This window comes from Rattus norvegicus, chromosome 16, assembly GCF_036323735.1.
Source record: "Rattus norvegicus strain BN/NHsdMcwi chromosome 16, GRCr8, whole genome shotgun sequence".
In the NCBI taxonomy this organism is placed as follows: domain Eukaryota; kingdom Metazoa; phylum Chordata; class Mammalia; order Rodentia; family Muridae; genus Rattus; species Rattus norvegicus.
Genome location: NC_086034.1, coordinates 19,405,319 through 19,420,244, shown reverse-complemented (window position 1 = coordinate 19,420,244; position 14,926 = coordinate 19,405,319). Strand labels below are relative to the sequence as shown.

Genomic DNA, 14,926 nt, shown 5'->3' with positions numbered 1-14,926 from the left:
CATACCTTGGCAGTTAAGAACACACAATACTCTGCACAGGACCCAAGTTCAGTTCCCAGTAACTCCATTACGTAGCCCACATACAACTCTAACTCCAGCTCAGTGGACTCAAGAAATTTGACCTCAGTGGGCACAACATTTATGTGCATATATCCACATGTATAATTAAAAATCATTAAATCTTTTTTTAACCCACAAATTGGATGAGCCCAAGTTTTCTTTTTGTTTGTTTTGTTTTGTTTTTGACAGGGTTTCTCTATATAGTTCTGGCTATCTTGGAACTCTTTCTGTGGACCAGGATGGCTTTGAACTCAGAGAGCTCTGCCACTGACCAGCTCAGGTTTCACCTTTTTTTTTTTTTTTTTTTTTTTAAATGTGAGTATACGGGCTGGAGAGATGGCTCAGCGGTTAAGAGCACCCGACTGCTCTTCCAGAGGTCATGAGTTCAATTCCCAGCAACCACATGGTGGCTCACAATCATCTGTAAAGAGATCCGATGCCCTCTTCTGGTGTATCTGAAGACAGCTACAGTGTACTTATATATAATAAATAAATCTTAAAAAAAAAAAAAATGTGAGTATACTATACGCTGTCTTCAGACACACCAGAAAAGTGTGGTTGCTGGGAACTGAACTCAGGACCTCTGGAAGAACGGTCTAGGCTCTTAAATGCTGAGCCATCTTTCTAGCTGATCACTGGTTCTGTTTGAGACAGGGTCTTCTATGTAGCCCTGGCTCTTTGGCAGCACTCACAGAGATCCATTGGCTGGTCTCCTGAGTGTCAGGATTAAAGGCATCTATCACCATATCTAGCTCCTTTTTAATCTTATTATTTGTGTGTGTGTGTGTGTGTGTGTGATGGGTGTGAGTGCAGGCCAATGTGGAGAGTAATTTTTGAGAGTGCTTACCTTCCATTCAAACTCAAGTTATTGGGCTTATACTGCAAAGCCTTTACCCACAGTCATCTAACCAGACCTACTTTCTTCTCTTTGAGATATTATTCCTACATAGCTGAGGTTAGCCCTTGAGCAGGCATATCACAAGGATGTGCAACTATGCCTGCAATCCCAGTACTTGGGCCAGGAAGGATGATTGCTGGAATGGAGGCAAATTCTGTGCTCAATTCTAAGACCTCGAAACCGCCCCCCCAAAATAAAACAAAACAAAACAAAACAAAACAAAAAAACACCCAAAACCTCACACAGTGTGGTCTTTGCTAAGTCACTTCACCTAGCTAAGCCTATAGGGTTTCACTCTTGAAATAAGGAAGTTAGTTGGTTCAGTGAGGATTAGAAGTTCAACTCTGCCAGTCTCGGAAAGAAAGATTTTGATCCCTTCCTGAAGGCAATTTACTTAGACTGTCTGCAGGTCAGTACACTAAACATCTGAGTTGTCTCAAGGAGCTTCTTCAATCAGAACAAAGATAGGAAAATGGCAAAAAGTGAGACAGAGGTGTGAAAGAGACACAACTGCCATGAGAAGAAACAAGTCTTACAGTCACTAAGTTTACTGAGAAGCCGAATGACAGCTAACTCTTCAAATTCTGTAAAGCGCCAAGACGTCACAAATCAAGTTGGAGGTGGAGTGGGGACTCCTTCAAAGATGGACCAGTTAGTTCATGGTGGGAGAAGCCACCAATGGTAGGACCGACCTCCAGACCCCCGAGGTGCAACTGACTCTAGAAGCTACAATCACTTCACATCCTCACAGGGCAACAATGTTCAACCAGAGGCTCACCTTCCCCAATATCCATGCCACAGGGACTCCAGAGACCTAAACACCTGATTGTCAGAATTTCTGGTCCAGGGACTAGAAATGGCATTTTTCAGATTTCCTTGCTTTTACATCTCAGGGAGCTTGGATCTCTTCAATACTGTTATCGGCAGTCACATTAGGTAGGTGCTTCTAGGCTGACGCTCTGGATAATGCTCCCACGGCCACCCGACTATGGGGGTCCCCGATGCGAGAACCAGTTTGTTGCTAAAGGACAACTTTCCCAGTTCCCGGGTGAGAGGGCGTGGCGGAGCCGCGTCTGTCACCACAGGTGAGGGCGAGGCCTTCGGAAGTCCCAAGCCCGATGAAGCGAAGAGGATCGAGTCCCCAATACCCCGTGGCCCGCCCGCCTGGCCCGCACACTCACCGCCTTCTCTAAGTGACTGCGCGCCTGTTCGCTGTTCTTCGTGTGGTGGTAAAGCACCGAGCCGAGCTGCAGGTGCGTACGGGCCTCTATCCGCTGAGGCGGTTTGAAGGGGAACACGGCCTGCAGGCAATGAACGCACAAGCGGATCTTGGGCGGGCTAGATGTTCGGAAGTGCTCGGCGAAACCCAGGAGAGCCAGATACCACGACTCGGCTGCCTCGGCCTGTGCGGCCTGCGCTGCGGCCGCCTGTGCTGCCGCCGCCGCCTGCGCCGCAGCCGCCGCTTGTGCCGCCATCTTGGCCTGCACAACAACAAGCCGCCTCCACAGAGAGGCGGAAGCACCTTGAGGGGGCGGGGCCTGGCGACCCGCGATTCTCGCGAGAACAGCTACGCAAGGACTTCTGGGCCTTAGGGTGTGTGTTCGAAGTGGCTGCGACTGAGGAAGACTCTGAGGAGAGGATGATACCTCTGCATCGTCTCGACTGAGAGTAACATAGGTTCATGAACTGACGCCGGCGTTTCTGTGGGGAAGACGCCTGGTGTCCTAGAAGGGGCTAGACGTGTTCGACGGAGGAGGACTCCATTTCCCATCAGACCAAGCGGACTATAACAGAGCCTCCCTCCTCTCAGGTGGCGCCGGAGCATTGTGGGATTGGATGAGTCTCAAGATGGACAACCGGGATGTTGCAGGTAATATCCCCCGCCTTTCCTTCGGCGCCCACCTGTGTTCTCGCGACTGCACGTCTCCTGTTCACTCTCCTTTCTGTCACGGAACTGACACGCGGACTTCTCGCCTCAGCCCCTGGGTAACTCACAGTAACGTTGCGTGTGCACCTCTCTGGTCTGCTGAGACCCCAGACGCGCGTTGCTGGCCTCCCCGCCTCTGGCTGAGGAGCACTCCTCATCTTCCTCAAAGGCCTTGGCGCCGGGTGGGAACCGCGTGGGCTTTCCCAATGAACTGCTCTCAGGGCCGGTGGCATCCACAGCTACTAGCCTGGGACAGCCCTCCTGCCCCTCCGGATACCCTTAAGGTGGCAGCTCCCCTTTGGCTTGGGTCCTGCTTTGTAGGAGGAAAAAAAATCTACGTTTCAGAACTGCACTGGGTTAGCCGGGGTACAATTTCCTACTGACATAGGTTTAGCTGACCCTGTACCCCTAGGATGGGATGCATTTGTCCATTCACCATATGCTTCCACACTTCTCGTGTGCCAAGCGCGTCAGTGCACCTGGAAGCAAATTTTTCAAAGAACTAATTCTGGTGACGTGAGGTCTGGGTTGGATGCTGCTAATATATTGAAGGTCATGGAAGGCTCAAAATTTTTAAAAGTTAATTTGTAATTATGTCTGTTTGTGTGAGTGCACTTGTGAGTGTGGGTGCCTACTGAGGCCAGAAGAGTGTTGGATCCCCTAGAGCTGGAGTTAGAGTAAGTCACCTGGATGCTTGCTGGCATCACAACTTGGATCCTCTGGAAGAATAGCAAACTCTTAACCTCTGAGCCATCTCTCCAGCTCCATGAAAGGTCTTTCTTGAGTACAGGGTATTTGATATGAGTAGATGCTGTCTATGGGAAGGCAGAGTTTTCACCACAGAGGCTGGATAGGCCTTGGAATGGACTGGGATTGTGTCCTTGGGGATTGTCATGAGTGAAATGGAAATAATTAGGGGTGTCGACTTTGGTAGTGCCTGAGGAGTCAGCTTTGCTTTCAACATTTAGAATTTAAGGACTGAGGGGATGTGTCAGTAGTTAAGGTGCCTGCTGCCCAAGAATGAGGACCAGATTTCCCTTCTTCAGCATTCATGTAAAAGTTAGCACTCATGTAAAAATGCCAGTTATAATGTTGTGGGCCTGAAACCACAGTCTGTGGCCTAGAGACAGGTAGATTCCTGGGGCTTATTGGCAGCCAGTCTAGCTGAAATGGGGCTTAAAGTTTTGTGAGCTGCTCTGTGCCAAAAAAAAAAAAAAAAAATGAGGCAGAGAGCCAGTAGTGAATGCCTTTAATCCTAACTCCTGAGAGGCAGGTGGACATGTGAATTTGAGGTCAGCCAGGGCTATACAAACTGAGACCCGGTCTTTAAAAAAAAAAAAAAAATAAGCAGGTGAATGATGATGGCCTGTGTTTTTAGTCCCAGCACTTGGAAAGGCATTGGAAGATGCAGGTGGGTCTCTGTGAGTTTGAGACCAGCTTGGTTTACAAAGTGAGTTCCAGGACTACACAAAGAAAACCTTGTCTTGAAAAAACAAACAAAACAAGGGGTCTGGAGAGATGGCTCAGAGGTTCAGAGCACTGTTTGTCCAGAGGTCCTGAGTTGAATTTCCAGCAACCACAGGGTGATTAATAACCATCTATAATGAGATCTGGTGCCCTCTTTTGGCCTGCAGGCATACATACAGGAAGAATTCTGTATACATAGTAAATACATCTTTGAAAAAAGAGAAAAAAAACAAGGGGGAAAAAGAAGACACCTTATGTCAACCTTTGGCTTGCACAGGTGCCTATGCACATACGTACAAATTTAGTGTTTAAACATAGCATAGTGGCACATGTTTGTGATCTGCACTAGGAAGTTAGAGGCAGAAGGCTTGTTTCAAGTGGAAACCAGTCTGTTTTACATAGGAAGAAAATGTTCCAGTGAAATGGCTGAGCGTTAAGAGTGCTTGCTGTTCTTTCAGAGGACCTGATGCCTAGCACCCACATGTCAGCTCATAAGCATTTATAACTTCCAGGCAGTCATATGGTACATATTCATATATACACATTTAAAAAAACTTTTTAAAATGTATTTAGAAAAATATAGGGGCTGGAGAGATGGCTCACTGATAAAGAGCACTAACTACTCTTCCAGAGGTCCTGAGTTCAAATTCCTGCAACCACATGGTGACTCACAACCATCTGTAATGTGATCTGATGCTGTCTTCTGGTGTGCCTGAAGACCGCAACAGTTGTACTCATACATAAAATAAATAAATCTTTTTAAAAATTTTAAAAAAGGGCTGGAGTGATGGCTCAGTGGTTAAGAGCACCGACTGCTCTTCCAGAGGTCCTGAGTTCAAATCCCAGCAACCACATGGTGGCTCACAACCATCTGTAATGGAATCCGATGCCCTCTTCTGGTGTGTCAGAAGACAGCTACAGTGTACTCATATATAAAATAAATAAATAAATCTTTAAAAAAAATTTTTTTAAAAAGGGGTTGGGGATTTAGCTCAGTGGTAGAGCGCCCTGGGTTTGGTCCCCAGCTCTGAAAAAAAGAAAAAAAATTTAAAAAAAAGAAAAATATAGATTTTTTTTTCCTGAGAACTCTTAGGATACAACACTAGGTTTGTTTTGGGACAGGGTCTCATTACATATCTGTGGCTGGACTTGAACTCACAGAGATCTGTCCCACTGCCTCACCAACCCTAAGGTTAAAGGCTGTGCCACCATGCCCAACTACAACCATGCTTTAATGAGGCAGAGTCTCATTAAGCCCATGTTTGTCTGGAAAACATGTTCCTCCTGCCATAGACTTGATGACTGCTGTATGTTACACAGTGGTACTGGCACTTTTGCTCAATGCCAGTAATTTGTTTTGGTCATCTTGCTGTCTGTGTACCGTCTCTGTGTCAGAATGCTCAACCTGTCCCTAAGGTCATATTAAAACTAAAAAAAAAATTAGTAGAGTTGGCTGACATAACCCAAACTTAAAACCATGACACTTGGGGCTGGGGATTTAGCTCAGTGGTAGAGCCCTTACCTAGGAAGCGCAAGGCCCTGGGTTCGGTCCCCAGCTCCGAAAAAAAGAACCAAAACAAAAAACAAAAAAAACAACATGACACTTTGGAGCAGTGCTTTTCAACCTTCTTAGTGCTGTGACTTTCTAATACAGTCAGTCTCTCATGGTGACTTTCAATCACAAAATTATTTCATTACTACTTCATAACTGTAGTTTTGCTACTGTTAAAAATTGTAATGTGAATGAATATCTAGTATACAGGATGTGACCCCTTGAAGGGGTCATGACCTATAGGTTAAGAAGCCCTGTTTTGGAGGCACAGACAGGAGTTCAACATCATTCTTGCCTATACAGCGAAAGACCTGTGGAGGGCTGAGGAGATGGGTCCTTGGGTAAAGTACTTGCTGTACAAACATGAGGAACTCAGCTTGATGCCAGAGCCCATGTAAAGCCTTATAAACTTCTATAATCCTGATGCTTCTATTGCCATGGAAGATAGGAGGCAAAGCCAGGATGCCCCTGCGGTCTTGCAGGGAGCCTAGCCTGGCATAGACAGCTATGAGCAATATTTCAAGGCAAAAGATAAGAACTAAAATACCACCTTATCCTCTGACCACGTGTGATGCTGTGGATACATGTGCCCATATTCACATGCCCTTCTGCACACACAAAAAGACTTAAACAAAAAAGACTAATTGGAGCTTGTTACTTGTTCACTAAATACTGCCTCATCCCTTCCTAAAGCCCTGGAAGTAAAATCCACAGTCTGTGTCACACTCATTCTCTGCCCAGTCCTGGAATATTGTTCCTCTGGCTCACTGAACCTGTTGTTCTCAGACGACAGTGCATCTTCCCGTCTCTGGCTTTGGCAGCTACTCTTCCTGATCCCCACTCACACGGCTCTTCCTGATCCTGGCTCCTGATAGCTCCCATACCAGTTTAGGCGTTGTTCTGTTATCACTTTCTGTTTCTAGTTTTAAGTCTTACCATAAGCTGAAATTTCATTTTCTTTTAAAATTTTTTTAATTTATTGGGCTGGGGAAATGCCCCAGTCCCCTGCTGCTAACGATGATGACCTGAATTTGATTCCTGGACCCACACGGTGGAGGGAAAGAACTGGATCATGAAAAACGGGAATCTCAGCCCATAAACTAATTTCTAGACTTGAGCCAGTTTGGAGACCCAGAACCTTCTGAATAAAAGGGCAGCCAAATTCTCCTGAGGAAGGACTTTGCTAAAATACTTGAGAGTTTTATTGTTTGTCTTTTCCCCATCCTTGCTGGGGACCTACAGCCTTTTACAAGGATAACTGTACACAAGGAGGAAAGGAAACAGTCAGACTCTGGAGAGCCTATTGGATTATCTGGGATCGGCTGGTTCTGACACTGATGGGAGATTCTAGGAAACATTGTAGCCTTCAAGTTAAAGTAGGGGTTTATGGAAGTCAAGGGTTTTGGCTGAAATCCATCTCTTAGTAGACCCAGTGTTTATTTCCCCAGTCCCAGAATATATAGTTAGGATGGATATACTAAAGTTGGCAAAATTCCCACATTGCTTCCTGAAACTATTGTATGTTGTCCTATGTCCACCTTTCCATATCATCCCCAACCTGCACACTAATATATACATATATATGTGTGTGTGTATTAGTTTTTATATATATTATTATGTATATCATTGTGAGTGTAGGCGAGTGAACATCAGAGGACAATTTTTTTTTTTTGAGACAAGGTCTCAAATACACCAGGCTGGTCTAAAGTTCACATATCAGAGGATGATATTGAACTTCTACTTTTAATTATGTTTGTGTGATTATCTAGGTGGAGAATATGTATGTACACTGTGTTGCTCGCAGTGCCCCGAGACTGACCAAGGGTGTCAGAGCCCATGGAATTGGTGTTACAGATGTTTGTGAACCTCCATATGGGTTCTGGAACAAAACGTGGGTCCTCTGGGGGAGCAGCCAGTGCTGTTAACTACTGAGCCATGTTTCTATACCTGATCTCAAACTTCTGTTCTTCTTTCCTTAACCTCCTTAGTGCCAAGGTTATAGACATGCACCAGTATATTTGGTTTATACTCTGGTAGGAACAGAATCCAGGCAGGCGTTCATGCTAAGCAAGCACTCCATCACTAGCTATGATCCTAGCCTTGCAGCAGGCCTTACTGTGTAGAGGAGGTTGGTCTCTTCCTCAGCCTGCTGAGTGCTGAGATTGCACATGTGTCCCGCTACCCTTGCACTAGTCTTTCATGTTGTTTTTGTGTTCTCTTGCCTTCTCAGTCAGAGGTGAGCCCCACCTGGCTGGAGCTCTCCTTAGCCCTCTGTAGAGTCTTGTGCAATGTTGTGTACATGACAAATAGTCTTTAAGCATTTACTGAAGAAATGAACAAATGACCATTTGAGTCCTGAGCATCGCTGCTGGGAACGTTGATGGAGCAAAGGTGTTTTCTGATCTCATCTTTTCCTCCTACCAGGAAAGGCCAATCGGTGGTTCGGGATGGCACAACCCAAGTCTGGAAAGATGAATATGAACATCCTCCACCAGGAAGAGCTCATTGCTCAGAAGAAGCGGGAGATTGAGGCCAGAATGGAACAAAAGGCCAGACAGAGTCATGTGGCGAGTCCACAGCCCCCTCATCCTGGGGAGTAAGTGGCTTCCTAGGTTTAGAGCAGCTGAGACTCAATGTGATAGGAAATGGGACGCAGTGACAGGACAAGGGCTGGTGTAACAGTAGAAGTAGGATGGTGTGAAGAGGCTCAGGTGTGGCACCACATATCTGTTAACCCAGAGCTTGGGAGGTAAAGTTAGGAATGTTCAGAATTGAAGGTCATGGCTATAAGTTAAGTTCAAGGCTAACTTGGTTTATATGAGTGAGAACTTGTTTCAAAAAACTAAAACCTCTCATGATCCTGCGTGCTTAGATTACAGGCTTTTATGCCTCCCGTAGCTATTGTTAATGTGGTCCAGTGGTGTTAAGGGTTCAGTGGTAGAGTGCTTGCATAGCATTCTTGAGGCCCTGGGTTGTTACATCTGTGGCATTGGAGGCAAAAATAGAGAGAGCATCATGTATGCACTGACCATGTATGTGCTTGTTATACTTTACATTTTAGCTTGTATTTGCATATGCATGTGTATACACAATGAGTATACATATATGTTGAAGCCAGAGGACAACCTTGGGTATCTCTCCTTAGGAGTTATTTACATTTCTATGTCATTTTGTTTTGTTTTGTTTTGTTCTCTATGTTGCTTTGGCTGTCCTATAACTCACTCTGTAGATCAGGCTGGCCTCAAGACCGCCTGTCCTTGCCTCCCCAGTGCTGAGATCAAGGGTGCACAACACCGCTACCTGGCTTTTTTTTTGAGACTGGGTCTCACTGTGTAATCTAGGCTGTCTTGGAAGTTGCTATGTAGACCAAATTGGCCTTGAATTCATAAAGATCCACTTGCCTCTGCCTTCTGGGTATTGGGATTAAAGGCATGCACCACCATGCCTGCCCACATTGTTTTTTTTTTTGTTTGTTTTTTTGTTTGTTTTTTTTTTTTTGGTTCTTTTTTTCGGAGCTGGGGACTGAACCCAGGGCCTTGCGCTTCCTAGGTAAGCGCTCTACCACTGAGCTAAATCCCCAGCCCCACATTGTTTTTGGAGGCAGAGCCTCTCACTGCCCTATAACTCACCAATCAACAGCCAAACCCCAGGGATCCTCCTGTCTCTGCACCATTCTCTCTGGCTTTTTACATGGTTCTGGGGGTGGAACTTAAGTCTTTACTTTCTCTTGGCAAGCACTCACCTAACCTTTCCGAGGGTTTTGGACAAGATTTTCTTGCTCCACTCTCCTGAATGTTGGGATTACACAGTCCCAGCAGCTGGTTTATCATCTCAGCATTATTTGATAAGCAGCAAAGACTGATATCTGATTGATTGCATAGCATCTTTGTACAGTAGTTGCTCTAAGCTGTCTAGAGATCATTAATAGTACATGGGGTGGGGGCGGGTGTCCCATGCAAATGCCACACAGTTCTACCTTAGGAGCTAGAGCAGAGTGAGGACAGTGCCAGGGCCTGAGGGTCCTCAGGGTCTCAGCTGCTAAACAGGAGCTGCTTTCTCAACAGAGGCTTTTTTGCTCTGTCAAAAAACCAAGACTTTTGGTTTTTTTTGGCTTTTACTGTTGGAACATTTTGGTTGTTAAACTTGGAAGGAACCTGTGGGCCAACAAGGTAGCTCTCTCTGTTGGTAAAGGTGTTTGCTTCCAAGCCTGTGTGTGACCTGAGTTCAGACCCTGGGACCTACATAGTGGCAGGAGATTCTGCAAGTTGTCTGACTTCCACATGTGCCATGGTACACAGACCTGTATACACACACATAAAATAAATACGTAAATGTGACATAATAAGATTTTAATTTTTTCTTTTAAATATTTATTTCATTTTTGTTTTAATCTGTATGAGTGTTTTGCTTTCTTATATGTTTGTGTACCATGTGCATGGCTAGTGCCTGAGGAGTCAGAAGAGGGCATCAGCTCTCCTGGAACTGGAGTTACAGTTAGATGTCAGCCACCATGTGGGAGCTGAGAATTGGACTAGGTCCTCTGCAAGAGCAGCAAATGTTCTTAATCACTGAACCAACTCTCCAATTCCTTAAAAATATTTCAAAGTAACTTATATACATGTTAAGAAATCTGGGGGCTGGGGATTTAGCTCAGTGGTAGAGTGCTTACCTAGGAAGCACAAGGCCCTGGGTTCGGTCCCCAGCTCCGAAAAAAAAGAACCAAAAAAAAAGAAATCTGAGAGAGAGAAGAAATAAAAAAAAAGCCAGTGTCACACAACCATGACAGTCAGCGATGAGTGCCATTTGAATTTTGGGGTGCTTTTCCAACAACTAATTGTTACTGTGTTTATGGCACACATGCTGAGTGCCAGCTCTCTTCATCCCAAGATGATGGTTTATTTTTTTTTGGGCTCAGGCCATCCTGCTGCCCTAGACTTCCAAGAAGGCTATACCTGCCTAAGGAAAATACAGAGAAAGCTTCTTCTTTTTTTTTTTTTTGGCCAGGCATCATGGTTTGTGCCTGAAATCCCAGCACTCAGGAGACTGAGACAGGAAGACAACAGAGAACCTGTCTCAAAACAGGCCAGCTACCACAGCACAACCTGTAGCAGGTCCCTTTCGTTCTCACCAGCTGTTTGCTATAGGTATGAGCATGTTAGCGATTAAAGATTCTGCCAGAGCTGTGTGTGCATTGGGGATACATATTAAAGCTAGACATGGCAGCAAGTGTACAAATCCCAGTACTTAGAAGCCAGCTTGGGTTATGTAGTGAGTTCCAGGCCAGCTGGGAGATACAGTTGTTTGTTTGTTTGTTAAGATTTATTTATTTTTATGTATTTGAGTATAGTGTCTTCAGACACACCAGAAGAGGGCATCAGATCCCATTACAGATGGTTGTGAGCCACCATGTGGTTGCTGGGACTTGAACTCGGGACCTCTGGAAGAGCAGTCAGTGCTCTTAACCACTGAGCCATCTCTCCAGCCCCTATGACACGGTTTTAAAGAAAAAAGAGAACTTATAGATTGAGTGGCATATGCAATGCAATCCTAATACTTGGAGGCACAGGCGGGAAGATTAGGAGCTGAATGCTAGCCATGGCTACATGAAACCCTGTCTCAAAAGCAAACAAAATAAAATACCAGAGCTGATGTGGTGGCGCACACCTTTGATTCAAGCACTCAGGAGGCAGAAGCAGGTAGATCTCTGTGAATTTGAAGCCAGCCTGGTCTACACAGTGAGTTCTACCACAATGAGAACTGTATAGAGAAATCATGTCTCAAAATAAAGTCACAAAATGCATGCACATCCTACTTTAAGAGAGCTGTGACACATGCTGAACAATAGCCAGTTCATTAATTGCCTAGAAGAACATGGACTGTGCAGGAAAAGAACATAAGCCATTGATGGGGACCACTGGGACCACAGAGCTGGGACTCAAGCAGCAGTGGCCCAAGTATATGTATTATTTTTACCAAGGCAGAGTGCACTTAGTTAGCCCACTCCATACATGCTTATACCCTGCTCTCAGCTATTGTCCCTAACATCTTTGGGGCAACAATCTGGGCCTCTCAGCAGGAGAACACAACTGGGTACAGGGCCAGGAATGTCAGTAGAGCAGCCCCGACATTGCCTCTCCGCCTTTCTCTCCAGTTTACTCTGACCTGTGCTTTGGTTCTAGAGTTGCCGATGCACAAAACTCCTGCATCTCCAACAAGTTTGCCAACGACGGCAGCTTCTTGCAGCAGTTTCTGAAGTTACAGAAGGCACAGGCAAGCACAGGTGAGTGCAGCCAGCCTTCCACTCTGACCTCTGCCACCCAGGTTCCCTGAAACACTGTGACAGCAGTTCCCACCTCAAACCATTAAGTGCCCTCACTGTTCTATATATGACCAACAGGAGGGTCAAGACCTACATGTCCCATGATGGGCACAGAGGATCCCCAGTGGTACATGGGGGGGATTGTGCTCCTGGCATGAGATGTCCAAGTTGTGTCAGAAGATGACACAGTCTGGCCTGCTGTGGCTGGTGCAGGATCCTGGAAGTAACCAAATCATCCAATAACCTGGTGTTGACAGGAGTTTATTGAGTTCCATATCCAGCCAGTGTTTCCTCCCTTGGAACCACACAGGCAACTGCTCTGCCTTTTTCCTCATCCTCCTTCATTTAGCCTGTGGGCAGAGGATTGTTGTCAACCCTGTGCTGCCACATGTCCCCACATTGACAAAGCATGTATCCTTTTTACCTGAGTCAACAGGCTTCATGTCCCAGCATTTGTTTTGTTTTGTTGTTGTTGTTGTTGCTTTTTTTTTTTTTTTTAATAGCCTTGGCTATCCCCAAACTCAATTTGTAGACCAGGCTGCCCTCAAATTAAGATTCACTTGCTTCTGGCTCCCAAGAGCTGTGATTTAAGGCATACACCACCACTGCCCAGAATGCTTTTCATGTGGGTGCTGGGGCTGGGGATCCAGAGCCTTATGCTTGCTTAGCGTAGCAAGCCATCTCTTAGCCACCAAACCACCCTTTTCAACTCACACAGCCTTTGATGAGACAGGGTATCACTATGTAGCCCCAGCTGGCCTAGAGCTCACCATACACACCGGGTTTGCCAGTAATTCAGAGACCCACCTGCCTCTGCCTCCCCAGGACTAAGATCTAAAGACCTGCACTGCCACGCTGTGCCTCCCAGGTTTAAGTTTTGATTCAGGGTTTCATGGAGCTTACACCGAACTCAAACTTGTATAGCCAAGGAGATCTTGAATTCCTGATTCTCCTGCCTCCAACTCCCGAGTGCTGAGGTGACAGCTGTATGCCGCCATGCCTGCTTTATGTGGTGCTGGAGATGGAGCCCAGGACCTCATGCATGCTAGGCGAGCACCAGTCCAACAGAGCCCCAGCCTGGACGCACCTGTGTCTTTAACTGGCCCTGGGGATGGATGGCTCAGCCTGACTTGTTATGGCCACCAGAGGCCAGGCTCCACCCCACAGCTCCAGCAACAACAGGGTCAGATGGCCAAGCAAAGAGGATGATGTCCCTGTGCAGAGAGTAGAGAGCTTCATTGTGGTCCTGCCAGGCTTTGAGGGGGCCTGGGGGGAAGGCATCGAGAGACAGGAGAGTTCGATCCAGTGCAGCTTCAGCCAGCCCACCCCTAGGTTTCATGGCTCCTAATGGCAGTGCCAACTGAAGCATGGGCTCAGCCTCTCATCTCTTATTTTTTTAGACAAGTTCTCTTAGGGCTGCTAAAAGCACTTGTTGCCCTTAAAGAGAACAAGGTTCAGTTCCTAGCACTGCCATGGTGGTTCACAACCACACCAGTTCCAGGGGATCCAACACAGTCTTATCTTGGGAATACTAGGCACACACATGGAACATAGATACATATGCAGGCAAAACACTCATACCATAAAAATCTAAAATAAATAACAAGAGCTACAAGAAAAGCTAGATTCTCATTATGTAGTCCTGGCCTGGCTATCCTGGATCTCACTATGTAGAGGGTGGCCTCAAACTCTCAGAGGTCTCCCTGCCTTTGCGCCTCCCAAGTGCTGAAATAAAAGGTGTGCACTGCCTGGCATTTTTCATTAAGACTTTTAGATTTGATTTTTATTCCTATGCCTGTGCTCTGTATGAGTTCATGTGCATCTTGTGGTTGCAGGAGCCCTTGGGTGCCAGAGACCTGATAAGGGTATTGGGAACTGGATCCAGGTTTTCTGCAAGAGCAGAAAGTGCTCTCAACTGCTGAGCCACCTCTCCAGCACTGCATCTTTTCAGTAATGAAAAACACATGGGATATTGTGGCATAGCTCCCACCCCCAACCTCTACCTCATAGGAGCCTATTGCTGGCAGGTTGTGTCTGAGAGTCCTCTGGTCATCCTGTCCTCAATAGTGTGTAATGTCGTTTGGGATAGATCAAAGCCTCTCTCATTGGATGCTTTTCTTTTCTTTTTTTTTTTTTTTTCTTTTTTTTTACTCTTTTTTTCAGAGCTGGGGACCGAACCCAGGGCCTTGCGCTTACTAGGCAAGTGCTCTACCACTGAGCTAAATCCCCAACCCATTGGATACTTTTCTGTTTGATGAGAAGGGATTCTCTTTATACCCAGAGGGAACCTACGGATCAATGGCTGAGTTCAGTTTCCTAGGCATTGTGTAGCCAGGAATGCATTTTATACTTAGAAACTGAGACTTTGGAAGTTGAATCTGTAGTATGGAGCCTCCTGTGCCGTAGGCCACCTGCCATCTGTAGCAGCACTGCTCTCCAGGGAGCTTGATTTACCCGCCTTGTTCACACTCATGGGGTTGGGATTTGGGGAGTTGGGTTTTTGGATTGAACCCAGGGTCTCATGAATGTTCAACAAGTGATCTACCATAAAGGAACCCTCTTTTGCTTTTTCATTTTTTTTTTTTTCTCGGAGCTGGGGACCGAACCCAGGGCCTTGCGCTTCCTAGGCAAGCGCTCTACCACTGAGCTAAATCCCCAACCCCTTGCCTTTTCATTTTGAGATAAGACTTAGTTGCCTGGTTG

At 46.1% G+C, this 14,926-nt stretch overlaps 2 protein-coding genes across 8 annotated transcripts in view; one reads left to right on the top strand and one right to left on the bottom strand.

Moving 5' to 3' along the window:
- Window positions 1-2,433, bottom strand: part of Mau2 (MAU2 sister chromatid cohesion factor) — a 31,111-nt gene extending 28,678 nt beyond the window's left edge. For all 6 annotated transcript variants that reach the window (XR_005494570.2, XR_005494572.2, NM_001106077.3 and 3 more), the window contains 1 exon segment: window positions 2,140-2,433. Coding sequence is in view for 4 of the 6 variants with exons in the window: in NM_001106077.3 (NP_001099547.2) it covers window positions 2,140-2,433 (294 nt within the window). In the remaining 2 variants the exon portion in view is untranslated.
- A 351-nt stretch (window positions 2,434-2,784) lies between these two features.
- The window catches only part of Sugp1 (SURP and G patch domain containing 1), a 30,873-nt gene continuing 18,731 nt past the window's right edge, over window positions 2,785-14,926 (top strand). The window contains exons 1-3 of one of the 2 annotated variants that reach the window (NM_001011920.1): window positions 2,785-2,828; window positions 8,329-8,500; window positions 12,084-12,184. In NM_001011920.1, coding sequence (NP_001011920.1) covers window positions 2,795-2,828; window positions 8,329-8,500; window positions 12,084-12,184 — 307 coding nt within the window. In that variant the 5' untranslated portion in view covers window positions 2,785-2,794. The other variant, XM_039094335.2, reaches the window with a different exon arrangement.